The sequence below is a fragment of the Plodia interpunctella genome, chromosome 11, assembly GCF_027563975.2.
Source record: "Plodia interpunctella isolate USDA-ARS_2022_Savannah chromosome 11, ilPloInte3.2, whole genome shotgun sequence".
NCBI lineage: Eukaryota > Metazoa > Arthropoda > Insecta > Lepidoptera > Pyralidae > Plodia > Plodia interpunctella.
The window spans coordinates 9,428,557-9,452,618 of NC_071304.1; the positions used below are offsets into that span (position 1 = coordinate 9,428,557).

Here is a 24,062-nt window from a genome sequence, read left to right on the forward strand (position 1 = left end):
GTTAAGTACACGAGAATATAAGTTTTGTGCCGTTAAATAAATATGTTACATTAACATTTATTTAGTAATTGATCGAGCGAGCGAGATCTTACAGTCTTCTTGGGGCAAAAATACATTCTTGTATGTATATAACTTTCGAACCGTTGGTCCGATTTTGATGAAATTTAAAAAATATATATCTTTTAATTTTCAAAGTTTTAAAGTTTGGAATTTATAAGTTGAATATTTATTCACAATTTCATTGTGTTCGTGAGGTCTACGTTCGCGGCGAACAACTAGTTAGTAAGTGAAATTTGATTTCGTATTATTTTTTATGGTATTTTCTATAAGATTTATTTAAGCAATGTTAATATATGCACTCTATAGAGAGAGAATGGTCAATGGTGATTTATTATTCTTCTTTCTATCTACCCTGGAAATAAATTTTAGTGCCTAAGTAACGCAAATGGTAGTGAAGGAAATAAAAGGAACGAGCATCGTGAGCTTTTATTTTATTCATATACCTTACATTTTACGACTGCTTCGCGACGTTATATTCTGAATGTTTCTTCTTGAATTATATTTAAAAATGGAATAACAAAAACATTCTTTCAGCCAGTAGTGCAAATAAAATCTGCTATTTAAAAAAATGTGTTCGAATGGATTCCTCAAAAGAAAGTCTAAGAGAACTGATAATTTATTTTTCAGATTTTGAATAAGGAACGTTGTCAATTTTAAAAATGGAAAAATGTGACTTCTTGAAATATTTAATCTTATCGGCTTTACTATGCGTACATAATTTTTAGAATAAAATTTAATGAACAACAGTTTTCTCAAAGTGCAAACTTTAGGTGAACAATTGATAACTACCTATAACTACTTCATACACCGACTTATATCGACCGAGTCGACTAGACTTCATCAAGGCACTGTATTTAGAAAATAATATGTACTGACATGCACATTATTAGGGCTACCAATGCGATGACGGGGCTGGCAGTACCTGGGATAAAAAAAAACAATATTAGTCATAGTTAGAAAATCCGATAACACTTACCAACGTAGTAATAGATCACCAGCTGAAGCAAAAACAGACTTCAACATGGACTAGTAATTTTATTTTCTGATTAAAAAATATGCAATTACTTGCTGATAAAAAATATGAAATAAACGGCACCTAGAAGGTTGTATGTCCAAAGGACAAACTATACCCGAGTTAGCTAGCTCTGTATCTTTGTTGGTCTGTATCTTTGTTGGTCTGTATCTTTGTTGGTCTGTATCTTTGTTGGTCTGTATCTTTGTTGGTCTATATCTTTGTTGGTCTGTATCTTTGTTGGTCTGTATCTTTGTTGGTCTATATCTTTGTTGGTCTGTATCTTTGTTGGTCTATATCTTTGTTGGTCTGTATCTTTGTTGGTCTAAATCTTTGTTGGTCTGTATCTTTGTTGGTCTATATCTTTGTTGGTCTATATCTTTGTTGGTTTGATCAACTGGAAGTGCTATTTATTTATCTATTAGTCGGCAATAGCTCGGAATTATCATCTATAGCAACACTACATTTCAAGATAAATAATTTAAACAACTGGCGACAACTTGATAATGATGGCCCAGGACAGAGCTGGTTGGCATAGATGGAAAGAGGCTTATGCCCAGCAGTGGGTCACGAAGGACTGCAGTTGATGATAAAGTGTTACGTAATTCGATTATTTTATTTAGTACCAATAAAATTATCGAATCAACAGCCGTCACGAATAACATCATTATAGAAATGATGATCCCACAGACCTATATTAAGTCTGTGAGTGGTAATCTTACTCTCAACACACAAAAACACTGAAGCATCATCCAGCTAATCTATAATACAATACAGCTTCATTCATGCACACTTCCTCCCATCAAACAGTAAAACGCTCACCAGAAGCCGATAAATAAGAAGAAAGTAGATGCGGCGACCGCGCCACCTGCACTGTGGCGTTGGTGGCGCGCAAAAACGGCGGCCATGTTGGCTGCGTGGCCTCACATCTCACTCCCATGTGGCCTCTCACCGTGTTCACACGGAATCTGATGGAACGCCAGCTGTAGCGGAGGCCAGTCTCGTCCGGTGCGGAGACTTGAGTGTAGTTGAGCATCCAGGGTTCTATCTGTTAAAGTGTGAGAAATTATGATTCGTTTCAAAATTTTAAATAAATTGGACGCTTTCTAAATCTATGCATTTGTGTTGGGGAAGGTTTAGTTTACTGTCAAGTTTATTTTTATACTACTGTGTAAGCAAATAGACATGCGGCCCACTTCATAGGTTGTGGTCACTGCAGCCTATAGACGACTGCAATGCGATGCAAGGTCAATATGGAAAATAATAATAATTTCTGAATAGATGATTTGATTTTGATTTTGATTCAAGTCTTTACAAATTACTTTAAGAATACTATTACTAGCGTCTCGCAATCTGTCCCAGAAGGAAGATATACGTGACCTTATAATAGCAAAGAAATCGGGCATCCTCCCCTCAGCGAACATGCCCGACGCGCTGCAGTAGCGAGGAAGCTTCATAAGGATGCGGTATGCATTATTATACTGCACCCATATAGTGCTGAAGGAAGACTTTTTTGATTATACCATAACTGGCAAGGGTAGAAACACTGGCTAAAAACACTGGCACTGGCTTAAAGCTAACTCAGTAAGTCACATGGCCATAATTTTTTATTTATTTATTGAAATATGTAAGCTACCCTCTCTGGCTTTCCATCGATGAACCAAGCTAAGTTTGCAGGCGGGTTCGCCGGCGTCGTCGTGCAGTTGAGTGTAACGTCCTCTCCCATTTGCACGCTGCCCGTTATACCTTCGATGACCGGATCATCTTTCAATGTCACTAAATAAACAAATAAAATAAATATGTACGTAATTAAAGTTTTTGCACATCAACTATTGAAAATCAATCAGATTTATATTGCACGAATGCAAGATTTTAGCGCAAGGAAGAGACCTCATAATCAAAAGAGGTAAATTGAAAGAACTCCAAAAGTCCAAATTACCTTGAGACTTGTTCTTATTTTTTTTATTTTATAGGCTCTTTCTATACTATAATTATAAAGAGCGTTTGTGTATTTGTATGTTTGAGGCGGGTAATCTCCGAAACTACCGAACCGATTTCAAAACTTCTTCCACCATTAGAAAAGTAGCGTTATCCATGATTGCTATAGGCTATATGTTATCTCAAAATTCCCACGGGTGTGAAGGCCCGAGCAACATCTCGTAATTTTATAATTTTACTTGTATCTTGTCCCAGATTCGATGTGGTAAAAGCATTTAAATTATACACCTAAACCTTCCTCTTGAATCACTCTATCTATATAAAAAATCCGCATCAAAATCCGTTGTGTAGTTTTAAACATCTAAGCATACATAGGGACAGACAGCGACTTATCGACTTTAATTTATACTGTATTTTGTGTCCCACTGCTGGGCTAAGCTTGAAGTTTAAGTTTACTGAGGAAAGCTTTAAGTAGGAAGGTACATGGATATAGAGATGGATGGATTGTGTCAGGGAGGATATGAGGTTACTGGGGGTGGATCCAAATATGGCAAAAGATAGAGAATTGGGGAGGCAACAGACATTTTGCGCCGACCCCAGATGATGGGACAAGGTAAGGTAAATGATGATGCTGGGCAAAGGCCTCCCCTTCTGTCTTCCAAAGGTCTCTATCCTGACCCATTTGTTGCCGACCACGCTGAAGCCTGTATAAAGTTAATAATTTTCTTAAGTGTAAATAATGTAGTAGTTACCAGCCACAGTGAGATTCTTCATTTGCTTCACCACCGCGAACCTGGGCCCCTCGGTGGATACCTCACACGTGAAGGATATCTTCGTGTTGATGGTCTTCGGCAGGGCTACAAAGATAGCGCAGCTGTGCTGGTTGCAGGAACTCCTAGTTACACCCGTGGTCGTTGTGTTGAATATTCTGGTCGCTGGCTGTTGGTAAGCGATTAGTTTTATTTTAATATATACTTCCATACTAATAATTCTTAACATTTTAAGGTTATTGTTAAAATGCTAGTTATTAGGGCGCCATAACCGTGAATGTGATCAAAAACACGCAAAAATGAAATATAAATATAATAAATACATAAATAACAAAAATGAGATATATATAATATTAATGGTAAGAAATTTGAGAAATTACTCCTGTTATTGTAGCGACAATCTTAGACAATAGTGTTAGAGTGTAGTAAACTCTGAAAGTATTTCTAAGTTTCTTGAAGTTTTCTTATTAGACTCCTGCATATTGGGAACATACGTAGATTGTACGCTCAGTACGATATTACACTCAATTACAACTGCCATTCGCTGAGTAAAACTTGATTCTTCACTTTTATCATTAAGCGTGGGTTGCACCAGTTAACTTTGACGTTAACTTTTAACTGCGCAGAACAGCGCAAAGTACGTCATTTTATTTAAACGGCGCGCAGGGTTTAGTTAACCTCAAAGTAGACTGATGCAACCGAGCCTAAGGTGATGATAATATATAAATCATATACCTGTTGACCCGGTGTATATCTGAAAATCTCATGCGTTCCTCTATACCACTTGACTGAATGAAGGTCTGGGTCCCCTCTCTCACTCATATAGTGACAGTTGAGGTTGACATCCCGACGAGGGTCACCATACCGAGGGACTTCCAGGAACGTTATGTTGTGCGCTGTTGCGATCACTGTGGACAAGCAAAGACGAATTTGCAACGAAGAACACATGCACCAATCGCAAAATCGCGGAGGAATGCGAAGGAGGATTTTGCATATTCGCGTTTCGCTTCGCGCCGTACACCGATCGGTGTCGGTATTTTAGTATGCACAAAATACCAAGGTGTCACACGCGTCTTTTTTTTTAAGAATATTAAATATTTTTCTCTGAAATCTTTAAGAAAATCAAGCGACGGATTGACTTCCTCCGAATGGCAAAAGGCGGCAGGGATGTCCAAGATTGCTGAAGTTGAATGGCACGATGTAGCACTGGACCGAGTGACGTGGAATATACAGGGACAGGCCTACGTTATGTCCCAATATTAAGTATATATTATACATATCTCATAATATACTTATTTTACGAACTTTGAGGTTGTGGATTGAACTCCCTCTGTTCCTCCTCTCCCTGTCATAATGTACTCTGGAATATAGAGAGACAGGCCTCTACCCAATTGGAACATAATAAATTCTTATTTATTTCCGTATTCCAGCCTGCCCTGACTGGCCTTTCTCTCTATTCCAGAGTACACTATGACAGGGAGAGGAGGGACAGAGGGAGCTTATTCCACAATCTTAAAGCTCGTAAGATATAAATAAATAAATATATTAGGACAAATTACACAGATTGAGCTAGCCCCAAAGTAAGTTCTGGACTTGTGTTATGGGATACTAACTCAATGATACTATATTTTATAACATATACATATATAGATAAACATCCAAGACCCGGGTCAATCAGAAAAATATAATTTTCCATCATAACCCGACCGGGGATCGAAGTCGGGACCTCTGGGTTCAGAGGCAAGCACTTTACCACTGCGCCACAGAGGTCGTCATATATGTATGCGAATCATATATTAGTAACTCAACCACATTTACAACAATTAAAAACTGCATCTCTAATTTTAGCGCTGCACAAAATTTGAAATTAGTTTGGGAAAACTTTTAATCAGTGGAGCACGCACAAAAACAAGTTTCATTAATATGCAACTGGATTTGCAGTTTGCGAAACAGGGTTCGATGAAAATTTTAAAACTGCCGTGTACAGTACACTGTTAGAACTTCGGGCCTTCCTTTTTCGTTGGGGTTTTGTAATCAACGTGTTCGAATGAGAACGAAGGAAAGTTCGCAAGAATTATTTTCATTAACGTACTATGAGTTACTACAAGTTCTACCATTAGTTCCCTTCATAGAATAGGACCACTGTTCAAATTCAAATTCAAATTCAAATCATTTATTCAGAAATTAGACCTTCACAGGCACTTTTTCTCGTCAATCTTTATATTTATAGTTATTTCTCACAAGCTACAAACTACTGGCATTTCGGAACGACCACTGCTGAGAAGAAATGCCGAAAGAAACTCATTTGAACAGTGTTGGTCCCTATCATGCCAGTTCTTCCGTAGATATCATACTTAAGTTGATAAGCAACATAAACAAATACTTCTATACAATTTTTGGCTTTGACTTTTTGAATTTTTCGCTTTTTTGTTATTGTTTTATGTGCTAGTTTTTTTTAGTTAGCTTTTAAACGCCTCAAACACAGGACATCCGAGCTCAGGCGCCATTTTATTTTATGTTACCTACTATTGACACTTTTTAATGTTTATCATAAAACTGTATCGTGTAAGTTATTGATTAAAGAATTTATTTATTTACCCATAGTAAGTTGACGTCAGGCCAACGACCGTTAATAAAATCAGAGTCGAATCTTGTAAATGTCAGTCGATGTTTTATTTTTCATTACATTTTTCCCGGAACCCGGGCTTGTAAATTAAGTTAAATATAATAAATTATTTCAGTCAAAAGTCAAATCATTTAAGTTACAAATCTTGTTAGCTAGTATTAGTACCTAAATAAAACATACGTACAGTCAACAGCACATCAACCTACCCAAAATCATTGCAAACTCGTCGCTATGAACGCGGCATAGATTTTAATGCGGGGTAACTTGACGTGCTGTTCACTGTTGCGCATCACAGCTTAAAATATAACTGAGAATATGTGAATTAGAATAAGTGACCTAAAGTTATCTGACACGGTTGACGTTCAGAGAATCTTTGCTCAACAGTGAGATAGTGAAACAATATTGTGGCTACTATTATCTAGGACACGCGGTATCTCTATTCTCCAATACGGGCACAGCTTAAGCTCAATCTGCTTAGAACAACACGAGCTTAGAACTAGCAGAGTAACTGCTAAGTACAGTTACACACGCTGTCGGTTAACGATACACAGATATTACGTTCCATAGACACATTTCTAAATAGACATAATCTTCTTAACTTAACTTAAAACTTTATTACATTACTTGGGCTTCGCTCCCGTGGGAATTTCGGGATAAAAAGTGACCTGTGTGTTATTCCAGGTTATATTCTACTTGTGTACCAAATTTCATAACAATCCGCCTAGTAGATTTTGCGTGAAAAAGTAACAAACATACACATACATCATTTGTAATATTAGTAGGATTATCTATTGTCTGCGCAAGCAGCCTATGCCTCTCTCTCTCTCTCTAGCTTTACAACTATCATCATTCCTAAATCGCCTTTTAATCCTATGCTCTGTTTTAAATTGAAAGAAAGATATAAAAGTACACTTTCTTCATTTGTAATTAGTATGGATAGCAGAAAACGCTTAATTAAGACATATATCTGGAGCATAGCGTTATACGGATACGAAACATGGACACTCACTAAAAAGGATACCGACAGATTAGCCGCTTTTGGGATGTGGTGTTGGAGAAGGATAGAAAAAAAAATAAGCTGGACAGAGAGAAAAAGCAATGAGGATGTACTGGAAATATAAACGAAAAAAGAAGACTGCTGACAGAAATAGAAAATAGAAGGGGAAGAATGATTGGCCACTTGATACGACACGACGCCTTGTTTAAAACTATTTGTGAAGGGAAGGTGAAAGAAGAAGAGGTCCAGGGAGACCGAGGAAGAGTTATGAGCAAATGAAAGAGAAGGCAGGCGTTGTGTCGTATCGAGACCTTAAAAGCAAAGCCGAGGATAGAGAAGCGTTGCGTATACTCCAGTGACAAGACAAGCTATTGTCTTACATTTTATATTTCAAAACAATGTAAATTTGTTTGTTGATCCCAATAAAAGAAAAAAAAACTCTTAAATTATAACAAGAAGAAGATGGATGGCAGAGAAATTATTTTTTAATTTTTGTGTTTAATTAAAAAAGGTTTAAATGAAATTACTGAAATTTAGATATTGTAATGTAAACGTATCAATAATAATAGTAACAAACTTTGCAACATCATAATTAATTTTTCTTTAGATGCAGTCACAATCGAAGCAAAACACAACACTGGTCTGACTAGAGATTAAATAAATAAATATGTTAGAGGACAAATCACACAGATTGAGCTAGCCCCAAAGTAAGTTCGAGACTTGTGTTATTGGATGCTAACTCAACGGTACTATATTTTATAACAAATACATATATAGATAAACATCCAAGACCCGGGCCAATCAGAAAAAGATCGTTTTCCATCATGACCCGACCGGGTATCGAACCCGGGACCTCTCGGTTCAGTGGCAAGAACTTTACCACTGCGCCACCGAGGTCGTCAGAGATTTCAAGTTACTAAGTACATACAACACAAGCGGCGCTGTCGACGTGCGATATGCCGCTATAGTTTCAAAACTAACACCTACTATAGTATAATGAACCTCATCCCGGCGTCCTAGATGCACGACGTAAGTACAAGAACATCGACACAACGTCATCCTTAAGCATTTAATAATAATAGGTTGTTGTTGACGGTGGAGCTACCTCCAAATGGAGCCTTTAGATAAATAAATATATTAGGACAAATCACACAGATTGAACAAGCCCCAAAGTAAGTTCGAGACTTGTTTTATCGGATACTAACATACATAGGATAAACATCCAAGACCCGGGCCAATCAGAAAAAGATCATTTTCCATCATGACCCGACCGGGGATCGAACGCGGGACTTTACCACTGCGCCACCGAGGTCGTCATCGAAATGTAAATACACCTTATCCTATACAAAAACACATCTCTAATATAGATCATATCTACTCGTATAATCTTCTTCTTCTTCTTGACCTTATCCCACTCATGCGGCACAGTATGTAAGTTCCTTTCATTTCGTTCTGTCATTTGCCATATCCATTGATACTCCTTTCCTGTTCGTACTATCCTTGACACACTCCATCCATTTCTTCTCAGGTCTTCCTCTATTCCTGGAACCCTTTACTTCCATCTTCAATGCCCTTTGAGTGTTGTGATTTTCATCTCTTCTTAAAATATGCCCGTACCAGCCTAACCTATAACTATGTAATTTCTCATTAACTGGTGCTACTTTCATACTTCCTCTTACATACTCATTCCATATTTTATCTAATCTAGTTACTCCACACGTCCATCTCAGCATGATCCTATCTATAATGTTACAGCAATAAATCGTCATAACGATATCTCGCAGAGTTTTTCAGATTCCACAATACGGAAAGAAAACGAGCACGGATCCCTAAAGTTTCAGTTTTCATACATAACAAAGTGAATAATACCTATAATTATAACCTCTGACCAAACGGTATACCGACGGTATACGATATATATATATACGGTAGACCGATCATTTCGGAGGCGATTTTCAGTATAAGGCAACTTGCAATTCTTGACGTACTGGCTTATAGATTTAGAAGGCTTATTTATTGGTTGTCCTCATTGTGACAGCGGCGCGATGCGACGCGACATGAAAATGTCAAATTAATGGTATGTGTTGAACATTAATTACATAGTACTATTTTGTGCATACATTTTTTACGTACATACATGGTCATTTTTTATATATACGATCGCATTGCTAAAAAAATGCGTTACCGAAAGATTTTTATTGTAATTTTAAATTTGCGAAGTGAATGTTTAAATTATATAACATACCTATTCACTCTATTGAAAGTTGTTAGTAAATTAGTTTTGATTTTAGTTTAGTGCCCTAAAGATCTTTTTTAATATCAAGAGCAATAGAAATCTCTGACAGCGATAAGGCCGCCTTTTGCGCCTTATCTTTATACACCTATTAAATTTTAAGTTGTATATATTTTTGTACGCTTTTGTATTGCACTAATTCCAAGCTATCCAAAGGGATGCTCCATCACTCGTTCATCTTCAGTAAGTCTGAGAACCACAGTGAAACAATATCGGTTTCAAGCGCTGTCTCCTCTCGCCCCCATTACCCAAGAACACAAGCTAAGAACAACATCAGACTAGACTCAAGTTACTAAGTACAGTTACATATTTTGTGACACGTGCAATATGATGGAACAGTTTCATAGTTTCACAATCACGCTTACGTCTAATAACAACTGTATTCTGAGCCTTATTTTAATTACAATAATACTAGTAGTATGAAAATTTTGTGACGTTAATTTTGATAAAAATCTCAAAGTGTAAACGTATTTTTTTTATGTGAACTCAGCACACGTATCGTGAAATATATCAAGAAAATAGTATCCTTCAGTTGATAACAGAGGGAAAAAATAGGTTTCTTCCCATTTTTTCTACTGAGCTACTTATACTACTATAGATCGTCAAAGACGAAGATTATTTATTTGCATAAACATGAGTTTACAATTTTTTACAATGTGGTGTTAAAAGAAAAGTTTAATCCTACATGTTTCACCGTCAACGGGTATGCAAATTTAAATGGAGAGCATGCTATCATACCACAAAACAAAATCGAATAAATAAAAGTAACTAAATTAACTAAATTTTTATCTGAGACATTTATTAATCGTTCAAATTATAATAACATTTATCAATTAGTAAGACCTGAGGTGTTTTTTAAATAAATTCTGGTCTTTATGTTGTCGCGTACTCATCGTATGACGGTAGAACATTGAAAAGATCATCCTTTGATCCCCAGTGGATCTTGGTCGGTGGATCAAAGTGGAATGAGAGATGCTTCTTACTGAGTAATAAAGATAATTAGTATGCAAACGTATCGACTACCTACATAGAGGCAGCGTTCAATCAGCCAAGTACACATTGTAACAAACTACCCCATTAACTAAGGACTGGAACATATAAGCAGTGCGTTTGATACACTGATGTGTTTCCAACAAACATTCTAGCTAGACTATCTGCTACATCAGGGCTTAGTGTAGTTTTGTAATTCACATTTCATCATCGAAACTCCCGCAGTGAGACGCATTAAACCAATTATAATGCGCCATTGTGACGCGTACTTACGTAATGTTTGTGTGTACTTAGGGTTGCAATGATAATTATATTGGCACACTGATAATATCGACGCTAAAATATCGATATATTTATCGATATTTGCGCTATAACGATACGATGATATCGATGTCATAGCTTAAGAAAATAAAACGATAATTCACGACCGATATGGCTGTATGGGCTTTGAACATTAGCCTTTCCTTACACTAAAAAAAATTATTTATAATATTTTATTTATTTTATTTATAATAAAAAACATGCTGGACTTTTTCCTCTATTCTTTTGTTTTTCTTCTTGTGGCGTAGTCTTGTGGACAATCACAAATTAGGTTCTAAAATTAAAAGAAGTAAGCTATGGAATTATTTCCAAAAAGAAGGAAGCATCGCTGTGAGTACGTTATGTAAAAAACCTGTGCGAACCACTTATTCAGGAAACTGCAAATTTTTTTGATTAAAATTTAAATAAATTCGATATTATAGACCAAAATCATCGATATTATCAACTATCAATGATTTCATTCACGATAGAATTATTGATATTTTTGTCGATATTACAACAACCTTGCATCCGTATGGATAGCTACCTCTCATTGCAAAAAGTCTCGATAGAGTAATATTAACAAATATCTACTAAATAAATAAATAAATGTATGAACAAATCACACAGATTGAGCTAGCCCCAAAGTAAGTTCGAGACTTGTGTTATGGGATACTAACTCAACGATATTATATTTTATAACAAATACATATATAGATAAACATGAAAGACCCGGGCCAATCAGAAAAAGATCATTTTCCATCATGACCCGACCGGGGATCGAACCCGGGACCTCTCGGTTCAGAGGCAAGCACTTTACCACTGCGCCATCGAGGTCGTCAAACTACTATCTAACTCACGTACTTTGAGTCAACTAAGTCATTATTCTAAAATATCCGTGCTAACTAAATGCGCTACGCATGTGTCAGATTGGATACTAGCTTTGACAGACCACCTTCTTTTCGCATAATTTATTTTGTTCTATTGCTCTTTGCCATACTAGTTTTGGCATAATTGATTATTGTCAGACGGGTAAATGAGGAACACATAATAAACTTTTAAGTTAGGTTAACTATAAAAATATTAGGAAGGTTAAGATAATAAAGAGAATTGAACAACAATAGGATCGCAGAACGATCGGGCCGCGCATGAACTGAGTAGTTCAAAGTTTATTTTAGACAAATAAAAAAAAACCCCGACTCTTTATTCATTTCGCTACAACTTTTGAACGGCTGAACGGATTTTGGTTAAATATATCTAAGAATTATAAAAATAAAAAAAACCGTATTGAAATCGGTTCACTCGTTGACGAGCTACGTTGCCACATACACAGACAGACAGACAGACAGACAGACAGACAGACAGACAAACTTAACGGTCAAACTTATAACACCCCTATTTTTGCGTTGGAGGTTAAAAAGGATTCACGTCCGTATCAGATCGGTCAATATTGGACTGAAAATTATTTTAAATAGTGAAAAAAAAAATGGCCGCTGTTTTCTTTTTAAAATGAAACTTTTTTTACAGTTTTTTCTTTCCGGACAAGCTTATATTATCTCCATCCATCTTTGTTATGTCGAATATGAATACGAATATGTGCGAAACACACAGGCAGGGCCACGCAACATGGTCGTAGCGTCACTTCATCGTAATATTCATCGTCGTAGACCGTCTACGCCGTAGACCATCTACGCCGTAGGGCTTCTACGAAAGTCTTTACGAATATTTCTTCTAGTATAAGAAGCGGTGGTGGTGTAATGGCTAAGATGCCCGCCTGTGGATCATAAGGTCCCAGGTTCGAATCCTACTCATGCCACATGAGTTTGTATACCAATCTGATTCATGTATAGTAGTTTTCATCATCCACCACTTGCTTCCAATGAAGGAAAACATCGTGAGGAAACCTGCACACTGGTTGATTCTTATTAACTTGTGTGTGAAATGGAGAAGACAATGGCAAACCACTCCATTAATAATGCCAAGAAAGTTGTTGTGTGTGTTTCATTTCACGTAATAACCACGACCCTCGGTATGAGGAATACGACTATGAAGAAGATATAATTATTGCGCGTTTTGTTTAATGCTAAAATTTCTCGTGCTTTATAGTGAACATCCATGTTCAAATATTTTCATGAAAGAAATCGGTGTGTCTACAGTTCACAAAAACAGTCTTCTCACAAAGCAAGTTACGCCAATATTTTTTGTTTCTCAAAATATCAATAACTTTTTAATTGAAATAATCGGTCATTCTGCTTGACCTATTACTTACCTAAGTAGGCACTAGACACTAGGCTTTAGGTAGTAAATTAAAATAATAATAATAAATATATTAGGACAAATCACACAGATTGAGCTAGCCCCAAAGAAAGTTCGATACTATATTTTATAACATATACATATATAGTTAAACATCCAAGACCCGGGCCAATCAGAAAAATGTAATTTTCCATCATGACCCGACCGGAGATCGAACCCGGGATCTCTTGGTTCAGAGACAAGCACTTTACCGTCGTCAAACTTGAAGAACATAATGTTTAGTTAAAAAGCTTAAATTGTGACATTACTAGACCGCCGTCGGTGAGAAGAAACTGATATCTCTGAAAACGTATTTCTGATGCATATAAGCAATAATATAAATGATTATAAGTAAAATAATCTCAAAAGCCATAATAAATAGGAAGTTAGCGTAGTTTTACATATATAACATCCAATAAATAGTATCGAGAACAATCTTTCTATGAATTCAGATAATGTAAATGAAATTAATTAAAAACATTATTCCTTTAATCTTTGTTTCCTATAATGATATAAAAATCACCACATATATAAATGAATTATTAAAAAAAAAACAGTATAAGTAAATAAATAAATATATTAGGACAAATCACACAGATTGAGCTAGCGCCAAAGTAAGTTCGAGACTTGTATTATGGGATACAAACTCAACGATACTATATTTTATAACAAATACATATATAGATAAATATCCAAGACCCAGGCGAATCAGAATAAGATAATTTTCCATCATGACCCGACCGGGGATCGAACCCGAGACCTCTCAGTTCTGTGGCAAGATATTTACCACTGCGCCACCGAAGTCATCAAATAATTTGAAATCAGTTGAGTTCAACCATTCGAAATGTTTTATTATTAATAAATACTTAGTTTTTTTTTGCCAAAAAATTAATATAAAGATTCTCATATTAACTGAGTCATTCGAAAATAAACTAAACCATACCAAACATTTCAATGTGATATTTTCACGGAGCAGCTCTCCAGCTCTTCATTTATTTAGCACAATCGTAAATCGCAATATTTCCGCGCCATCGATTCCTTCTTTCACAGGCCATTTGCTGTTTTTTGGGGAATCCCGGATAATCCGGCGTAACTGGGCCAATTCATTAAGGCAGCTAATGGTACGACCTCATGCTCATTGCCGAAAAAATGTACCTAATCACGGTTTTTATTATTGTTTTTGATATATTATGAAAATTTGCACAAAATAATTTTTTTTTCTTTAGCTGATAATGGTGTCTCACTGGGTGTGTGCTGGGAAAAGACGTCCCCTTTTGGTGACTTTGTGTATGATTTATCTATCTTTATTAGAATTTTGTAAACATCTATTTATATATACTGTATTAGCTTGTGACCGCGGCTGCGCATGCGTGAATTTCAGTTCTTAAAAGTAACCGATTGTGAATGAATAATAAAACGATGCGTACTATTGGTCAATTTATTTATTTTATGCGTAGAACACACAGTAGACCGTATGTTTTTTTTCTCCGAATTGTTTTCTTCTTCTTCTTATAATGTTCTTATAATGGAATAACCTAATCCAAAAGGAATGGGCGATGATACGACCAAACCGGCATGGTCTCCTGTGCCCAGCTAAGTGGGTTCGATAACCGCTAGACACCTATTTTTTTTTGTTTAAATATAATATGCAATACAGTAGGTCCAATATTATTTTACATACATACATAAGCCCTAAAAGCAGAATATTATGGGTTGCACCAGTCAACTTTGAAGTTGACTTTAACCTGACGCCGCTGACGTTTAGACAAAATAGCGTACTTCTCTATCTGCGCAGGTCGAAGTCAACGTCAAAATTGACTGGCGCAACTCAACCCAAATCTTTTGGACTGTCACATAAAAAGTATTTTAGTCTAAAAAGCCTGTGAAAAAATAAACATTAGCATTGAAAACTTTTTTTAGAGCCATTATTATACTTAGTTTGATTGAGTTTGAGCGTTTCTTGCGAAAGTCGTTTGTGTTGAAATGGCCGCGATTCACGATCTATTATCTTTTCAGGGTTCCGCATCGCGAGGATTAAAACAGAATCCTTACATCCATACCAATTTAATATTATATATGTTAATGTGTGTTTATACTTTTTTCCTTCAGTTCGAAATAAGTAAAACTTCAGCCTATATGTTCGTCTTAACACTAATTGATGCCCGCAGCTCCGCCCATGGAAAAAAGAAACCAATGCTACTTCCCAGCTCTACAACTATACAATTCAATGCTCCATCTTGACGTGGTAGAAAGACAAAGTAAAACACATTCTTTTATTTATATTTTTTACGTAAGAATACTTCTAATATTTTAAAAATAGAAGTATAAATTTACTTTATTTATTATGTAAACCAAAAAAGTTATTAGATAAAGTGTATTTATTTTAATTTTATGGACCTCTACGTGAGCCAGGCCCACTCGCGCTTGGCTGCCTTATCATTATATAAAACTTTGCTTAGACTTTTCATCACCATTACGGCTTATTTGTCAAGGTCGGAGTCATTAGCATTTTTAGGGAGAGAGCACTCATAACAAAATCTGTAGTCATTAATTAAGAAAGATTGGAATAGCGATAATAATAATATAAAATATTTAATTACAGTGCAGGAATGCCGTTATTACTTTTAAAAATCCTAAAATCAGGCATCAATGATGCCAAAGTTCTTACTTTGTTTATTTCTGTACATAATTCATTGGATATATTTACACAAAGATAATAAATAAATAAATATAAATATATTTGGACAAATCACACAGATGGATTCTTTAAAATTATATTTCAGTATTTAACACATTTATTTTTAATAAACAGCCCTATTTTCAAGAACATTTTCGTATTGTGCTCCGTCTAAATTAATTCTAGTTCGATTATGCAAATAGAATACGCTACATTAACAACGTATAAATGAAAAATAAATAACAATACATGTAGCCAGCCCAATCAATCCAAATCTGTATAACTTCACATTATAATATCTCAGCTATATTGCTGCCAGCCTCGCAGATACTCCACGAAAATTGGTCACGTCCCGTTTTATTTTTCTAGCTCGAGATAATTGGCAATAGATATAAACAAGATCCAGACAGACTCGCGAGAAATTCGGTTAAGGCCAGTCCTTATTAGAATTCAGAAAGAATTCAGGCCTTACAAGAAAAATTCCGAAATTCTTAGTCTTTAAACGTCAAGTGCGGTGCGATCTCACCTATGGTTAGAAATACTCAAGCAGGAAAGATATTCCATAAAAATATAATAGTAAACATATTTCAACCAATCAAATTACGAATCAAATTAATAAGACGAAATTAAAAAAATCCTTTTTTTTTTTTCTTTTATCGGCGAAAATCACAGTAATTAAAGCGATAACAGTAGCAATTTTTCGAAGAATAAAATAAAGTATACAATTGTTTAAAAGAATAGCTGTTTCTTTTCAATAAATATATTAAGAGAAATCCCCTAAAAACAATTGCCCCAAAAAGACACAATGATAACAAGGACAGGCCAGCCAGCAAAAACACAAAATGCTGAACACTGGAAAAGGTATATTATTTCTCCGTTTGCTAATATCTCGCCTTCATGAACGTACGAGGTTGGAAGAAAATGTACTGTTATGTACAATTGGAATATCTTAGAGAATCCAGTTTTTATCTGTTATCAAAAAAAGTCGCCTGGCTCGAGGACCATGTTAAGCTATATGGTGGGATGGAAATTAAATTAAATAGCGACAGGTTGCTTAGAGAAAGAGTGATATATGGATTTGAGAGTTAATTTCTTCGTTTTCTCTCGTCGAAGTGAGAGTGGATAGTAAGTGTGAAAGTAGATGGCGCTACAGTGCATAGAAGCCTAAGTATTTTTTTAACTAATTACGCGGGTAACACCGCGGGATGCAGCTAATTTAATGATATTTATAACCTTCATTATATGTAATAAAGGTTGGTTTCCATAGGACACTTGTCTATGTTGAAATAGAGGACTTTTCGTGAATTTCTGAAAAGCAATTTCAATTAAGAGAATATAAAAAAAATATAACAATGTTCTTGGTCTGTTTTTTTAATTGTCAGACTTATAATTACTTTTTTCGAATGTAATTTGATTTATTCTTTGTATTATAATTGGAAGAATTTTTTAATTTTCGTACATCAACGTTGGTTTTAACTTTCGGAAAATTTTAATAAAACTTTATCATTATATTTTTGAATGCTTTTTTTGATACTATTATTAAGTAATATTAAAAAGGACTGATTTCTTTTCTCTCTCTCTCTCTCTATTATATCACCTCTGGCCTTAAAATTTTGCAGGTTCTTCAAAATGTTTTCTTTTTTTGAGATTTTACGGTATGCTTGATATTATAATAATAGTATTGTTCATTCTGATTAGATTTATATTTTCTCTGTTGTATACAAAATAATAGACAGGCATCTAATTGTCTTCTGTGTTTGCTGTGACCTTACAGGGTGTCACTTGTACTATCAACTTAAGCATGCACTTGTGACTCGCAATAAAATCTAAATCTAATAAAAGATCGTTACAAGCTTGACTACGAGTTAACTTCATTTAAAAAAAGGTACAATCGATCGAATATTTTTTTATTACACAGCCATAAATAAAAGCCATAAATTAATGTAGACATATAGAAACAAAATTAATTTAAGTTCATATTCATGGAAAATGTAATAAAGTAACACGACCGCCGAAAGCGATACAGCAAGTAACACAATCTAATTAGTTATTAACTTTTAGAATCCGCAAACATAAAAAGTTACAACTCAATTTTCCAATACCCTTGTAACCACTGACAGGGGCCTGTAGGGGAGGGAGGTGGGGGAGTATGTATGCTGAGATCTTTAAAACTAGGTACGTAACGGGTATTGATGATTTTTTTTAAAGTGATTCAAGTGAAAGGTTTATGTGTGTTTATAGTTATACAAAAGAGAAGCCGGGATGAGCCGCAACATAAATAATCTTTAAGTGTGCCCAGATATTATGGCTATTGGGCACATATGAGTAAAATTATAACATATTTAGGTGTGGCGTGTGTTTACATAATTATAACTTATAAGGGCAATCGCCTTTACCTTTTTTTCTTATAGTTAATTACATTGTAAAGGACGAATTAAATGAGTTTTTAAAAAAAAACTAAAAGTACGCCAGCCGGACTGGCCAGTAAGAGTGCAAAAAAAAGTAATAAGATAAAAAAGAGCGCGAATTTAAAAAATTGAAAAAATTATGATAAATATGTCAGATCACAATTTAGATCAAATCAAATATTGTTAAATGTTTTACGTTACCTACTTTGAACCCAAGTTAATTTTAAGTTGTTAAGTTCAGTGAAACCTTTACGCTTTATGTATTTGTAACAGTGCAAGATACTATAATCCTTTTTCGGAACAAAATAAGTATTTTGATTTTATCAGTATACCTAATTTCTACTAACAGCTTAAACAAGTACATTTATTAAAGATTCATTCATAAAAACACACCCTTTATTTCAATGTATCAATAATTTCGCATGAGCCGTGTGCAAGTTGTCGGAACTCATTGGTTTTCAATTAATTCAAGCGGTATTTATATCTACTTAATGGGCGAGGAAGATTAATCGCTTCCCGTATCCAAATTTATTGTATATCCTAATTAATTCTATTGACGTAAAATTTGCCAAATTGCTCGAATGTATTTTTTTTCAATGTTTATTCAGACAAATATGTAATTATAATACAATTGAATTGAAAATTTTCAGACATTTATACCATCTGCGTTCCGTCGTTTAACGTTCAATGCTGGCTAGACACTATCGGCAATCAGTTCGGCAAACTTTGGCGAATTCAACAAATATTGCTGTTTTTTCCTTATAGTAACTAAAACCTCTCATGCAAACTACGCAATAATATATGAAATCTGTCCGATTTTGACGACAATGTATAGTCGGAAAAATAATAACGTACGTCAAAGGTGACGGGCTGGTACGCCAAAGATGATCCGCTGACGGAGCACAACCGACGGAGCTCAACGGAGCAGTGGGGCCTCACCCTTTAGTGGGTTTTTCGGCTAATAATTTTTTTTTCACTTTGTGGACTTGGGAAAGTGCACAGAGTTGAGTAAAAAGAGTAAACCAAATTTGGTTTACTGTAATTTGGCTTACTGTTTTGGTCCACTTTGTTAGTAATTACTAATAAAGTGGAAAGTCGAGTGTTCACATTTTCGTTTCGGATTTATTTAATTCAGTTGATTTTTGCAATAATTTCGTTTATATCATACTTATGTATAAATTATTATATTTTATCTATTTTGGCAAGACAACAAGAATCAAATCATCATCATATCGAGTGTGTTATTGCTAATACTGGTGTAAGATTTTATTCAAGTCGTCGAAAGGCATCTGACATGACTTTACGACTACCTTTATCTAGTGCCATGTAGTCGCATACACATTAATGAACTAAACTGTTAACCAGTGTACAGGTTTCCGAAAAATGTACTGAACGGATTATTATAAAATTTGGTACACGAGTAGAATATAACCTGGAAAAACACATAGGGTAATTATTATCATGAATGTCCCACGGGAGCGAAGCCTCGGAGCGCAGCTAATTAATAATATTTTAGACTTGTGGCATCGAAACTCACACAACAACATTCTGACATGAAAATTTGTATCGAGAAGCGTTTGTAAAGTCGCCACTGACACGCAAAGAAGAAACCAATAAATTATCATCTGGAGTTTTCATATGTTTTCCTTCACCCGAATATAATATTAATAAAAAATATAGTAAAAATCTCTCCACAGATATAAATAGCGACAAATAACGTCACTCACCCTGAACAGAAACACGAAAGAACGTCAAGTTCCCTTTATTTTGGGGCAAATCTCCGTAACCGAAACACGGCAACTCGAGATAACGACCGACCGTCTGTCTGTCAGTGTGTCACAAACTTTGACATGCCAAGTTTTTTTATACTTTGATCATGCGGCTGAAAATAAATATGTTTTGTTGTGGTTGTTTTTCTTGATCCAGTATTATTTTTTTAGGAAGTGGTGGTGGTGTAATGGTTAAGACCGCCTGTGGATTGAAAGGTCCCAGGTTTAAATTCTCCTCATCCCACAAGAGTTTGTATGCCAATCTGACTCATGTACTCATATACTAGCACAGAAGGAAATCTTCCTGAGGAAACCTGCACACTGGTTGATTATTAACTTGTGTGTGAAATGGAGGCAATAGCAATCCACTGGATTAATAGTGCCAAGAAAATATGTTGTATGTGTTTCATACCACGTAAAGACCACATCCCTCAGCGATGAGTAGTTACAACTATGAAGAAGAATGAATATTTTTTTAACGGCCCGTCCTGGCTTCTTTTTGAGTTATACCATAATAAATTACACCTATTTTTTTTTAGGAAGTAGTTTTTGAGTTATAACGAATATATATAGATAAACAGGCTGATACGGCAAATGACTTTGTTGTATAATATGTAAGGATATACAGTATTATGGTGAACACGATATTATAGTTAAATCCAGTGTCAATTGACAAATTAATCCAAGCCTTTGCCACGTAATGACTGTATAATCAAGTGGCGATGGTCTCAAACCATATTATAATGCCAACCGCAAGTACACACACAAGTTTACACGTGTAACTCTAATGTTACATTGCTTAATTATTATTCGAGATATGGTTAAGTTTCAGATTTATTAATAACTAGCTAGTAACCTTAGAGCTGTCACTTTGTTAGCGTAGAATAGTTAATTTTGACAGCATGATTATATATTTTTATGATTAATGTTTTATTCATGTCATTACTATTAATGTCCAAGACCAATTTTGGTGTGATATAGCCAATTAAGTCGCCTTCGATCGTCTTTTCAACGTGATTTTCATACAAACCTATGCCACATAACACCCTATGCTACATAACCTATTCAAAGACATACTACTTTTTTTTTAAATCAACCCCAAAATTACTGTAGGAGTTACCTCCTACAGTGATTTAGAAAAAATAAAAGTAAGTCTGTCTTTGAATACATGCATATAAAATTTCAACAAAATCGGTCCAGCGGTTTAGCTCTGAAAGCGAAACAGACAGAGACTATTTCACATTTATATATTAGTATGGAAATATAGATATATCAGTATGGATTTGTTCAATTTATATAAACAGGTCCGTATAAAACAGTACACATATATGTAAATCTTATTTTTAATTAAAGTTTTTTGAACAGTGTAGAAATATAAGTTACTAGAGTTCAGAACAAAAACTTTCGCTGAATAATTTCTTTGTGCGTTCAAACTACACAAAAGGTTTTTACGTAGACTGTAACAAAAAACAAAAAATAATTCCCTTTTCATTACCGCTGAATATGGTCTAATAAGTTTTAATTTTGGCTCTACCGAATAAACTCGCGTTTATGGTCACCATCCCGCGTTTCCAGTCGTAAATTATTTAATTCGGATAGTTTTACGACCTACCATTCCTGTTCATTATCCTGTGGAACAAAATAAAACTAACACAGAGCGTTAACTTAGTCACAATCGGATGTGGGTGACATTTTTCAGGCGGGGCAAACTCGATATTAGAAGCGGGAATATTTGCAAAAAAAAAACACCCAATACTGTTTAGGAAAGCTAATGAGAACAGAAGATCTAAAGATCCAACTAAACTTTATTATCCAATTACCCACTCAACATTATATAAAAAAATTGTTATGTTATGGTTAAAAAAATATTCAACAAGATTCCTAAATTCATAAACGAAATGCCATTTTAAAAGACAATTAAATAAATGGCTTCTTGATAAATGTTTTTACACAATCAAAGATTTTTTTGGATTTTATTGAAAGATTTAGATTGCAAGTGATATTTTATCTTAATTTAATCTGATGTCATTTTATAATTTTTTAAATATGCCATTATTAACATTTGCATGGTGTTGACAACGGCTAAATAGGCTTGTTCTAAACCATTATGTGGATATTGTATTACCTACCATATTTGAGCAAATAAAAATGATTTGATTTGATAGACTTTAATTTCATTACAATTTGGTACCAAGTGTGTCGCTGCTAACAATGGTGTCCGATTTCATTCAAGTAGATACATGGCTTTTACTACTATGTACCGATATCTATTTGTCATGTAATTGCATACATACAAGCGAGCTAAACTAGTTTGCAGATTTTCTCACGATGTCTTCCTTCACCGGACGCAAGTGTTCTATGACAATTACTAACACTTGGATTCAAAGATTAAAAAGTCTTTATTCAATTTAATATGATATACATCACTTATTGACGTCAAATATTACTTAAACTATGTCTACCGCCGACTTTTAAAGTGCAGGTGAAGAAGAAGCGGCGCAATAAACTTCACCGCAGCCTTTACTCCAAAGTTGATACTAAGTACTATACTTAGTACCCAGATTATTAACTATCAAAATATCTATTTCACATTTTATCAAAATCTGCTCAGCGGTTTAGCCCTGAAAGCGACTACCTTTTGTCTACCTGTCAGGTAGACAAAACGACAATCTTTCGCATTTATACAAGTTCTATTAAATAATTTTAAACTATGTGATTTCTCTTCTGTTCTAATTGTTTTGAACAAAGTCACAAGCTCGTAATAATGGCCTTTTATAACAATGACATTTTGATTTTCACAGTTATAATTTTAATTGGCATGTTTAATATTAATTGATTGAAATGAATACATACATTGACGACCTTAGTGGCGCAGTGGTAAAGTGCTTGCCTCTGAACCGGGTTCGATCCCCGGTCGTGTCATGATGGAAAATGATCTTTTTCTGATTGGCCCGGATCATATAATGTATATGTTATAAAATATAGTATCGTTGAGTTAGTATCCCATAACACAAGACTCGAAACTTAGTTTGGGCTCAATCTGTGTGATTTGTCCTAATATATTTATTTACATTAAGGATGAGTGGCACCACTCAACTTTGACATTTACTTTAACCTGCGCACCACCTACTTTTAGACAAAATTGCGTTCTTAGCGTTTGTCTATAATACGCAAGTTAAAGTTGACTGGTGCAACCCAACTCAAAAGTGTCGCTTACACTTTCTCTATCTCAAAATTCAATCAATCGAAAATATCTGGATTTGGTTAAATCATTACTAGTGTTCGCTTCTTGATTATAAAACTTGTAGCGGTTGAAACAGTGCTACGAACAGCTACGAGATATTGCACTCGTAGCCACGAGATCATTGCACTATAGCTGTCAGAGTATCGCAGATGCGCCAGCTTTTAAACTATCTAAACTTCTACACTAAGGGTGAGTTGTACCATTCAACTGTGACGTTAACTTTAACCTGCGCGCCGCCGACGTTTTTTCTGCGCTGATTAAAGTTAACGGCAAAGTTCACTGGTGCAAATCACCATTATTATGAAATTGTATGCAGAAATAGTTACTAAAACTTAAATTAACTTACCAACAAAAAGTCCCAAAACAAGAAGTACGGTCATGTTGTTCAACTTTTCATATCACGGTATCACATCACATCCATATCAGTTCACAAACACACATGGCACGAAAACCGAAAAGTTTACGAGCGATATTCGAGCGCACCCGAACGGGGTACACGACTGTTCAGACGCACAACACCAGAGCAACTGGCGCAGCTTCCAGATTCGAAGCCACTTCACCCACCCCCCGCTTCCCCCTCGCGCCATATCGCGATGCCGTAATTAGATAAATGTCATTGCTGTTGTCTGTGACTTTTTTTTTTTTTCCCCGCGCGAATTTCCCCGGCAATAGACTCCAGTCGT

General features: G+C 35.1%; 1 protein-coding gene across 1 annotated transcript; it reads right to left on the reverse strand.

Annotated features, from left to right (window-relative positions):
- Positions 1-319: 319 nt before the first annotated feature.
- On the reverse strand, positions 320-23,907 carry LOC128673754 (uncharacterized). The gene is made up of 6 exons (XM_053751816.2): positions 23,726-23,907; positions 4,516-4,688; positions 3,763-3,949; positions 2,709-2,848; positions 1,895-2,120; positions 320-982 (listed from the first exon to the last, which is right to left on the reverse strand). The coding sequence occupies exons 1-6, from the start codon at positions 23,757-23,759 to the stop codon at positions 915-917; spliced, it is 828 nt and encodes a 275-aa protein (XP_053607791.1). The 5' UTR covers positions 23,760-23,907; the 3' UTR covers positions 320-914.
- Between the last annotated feature and the right edge of the window lie 155 nt (positions 23,908-24,062).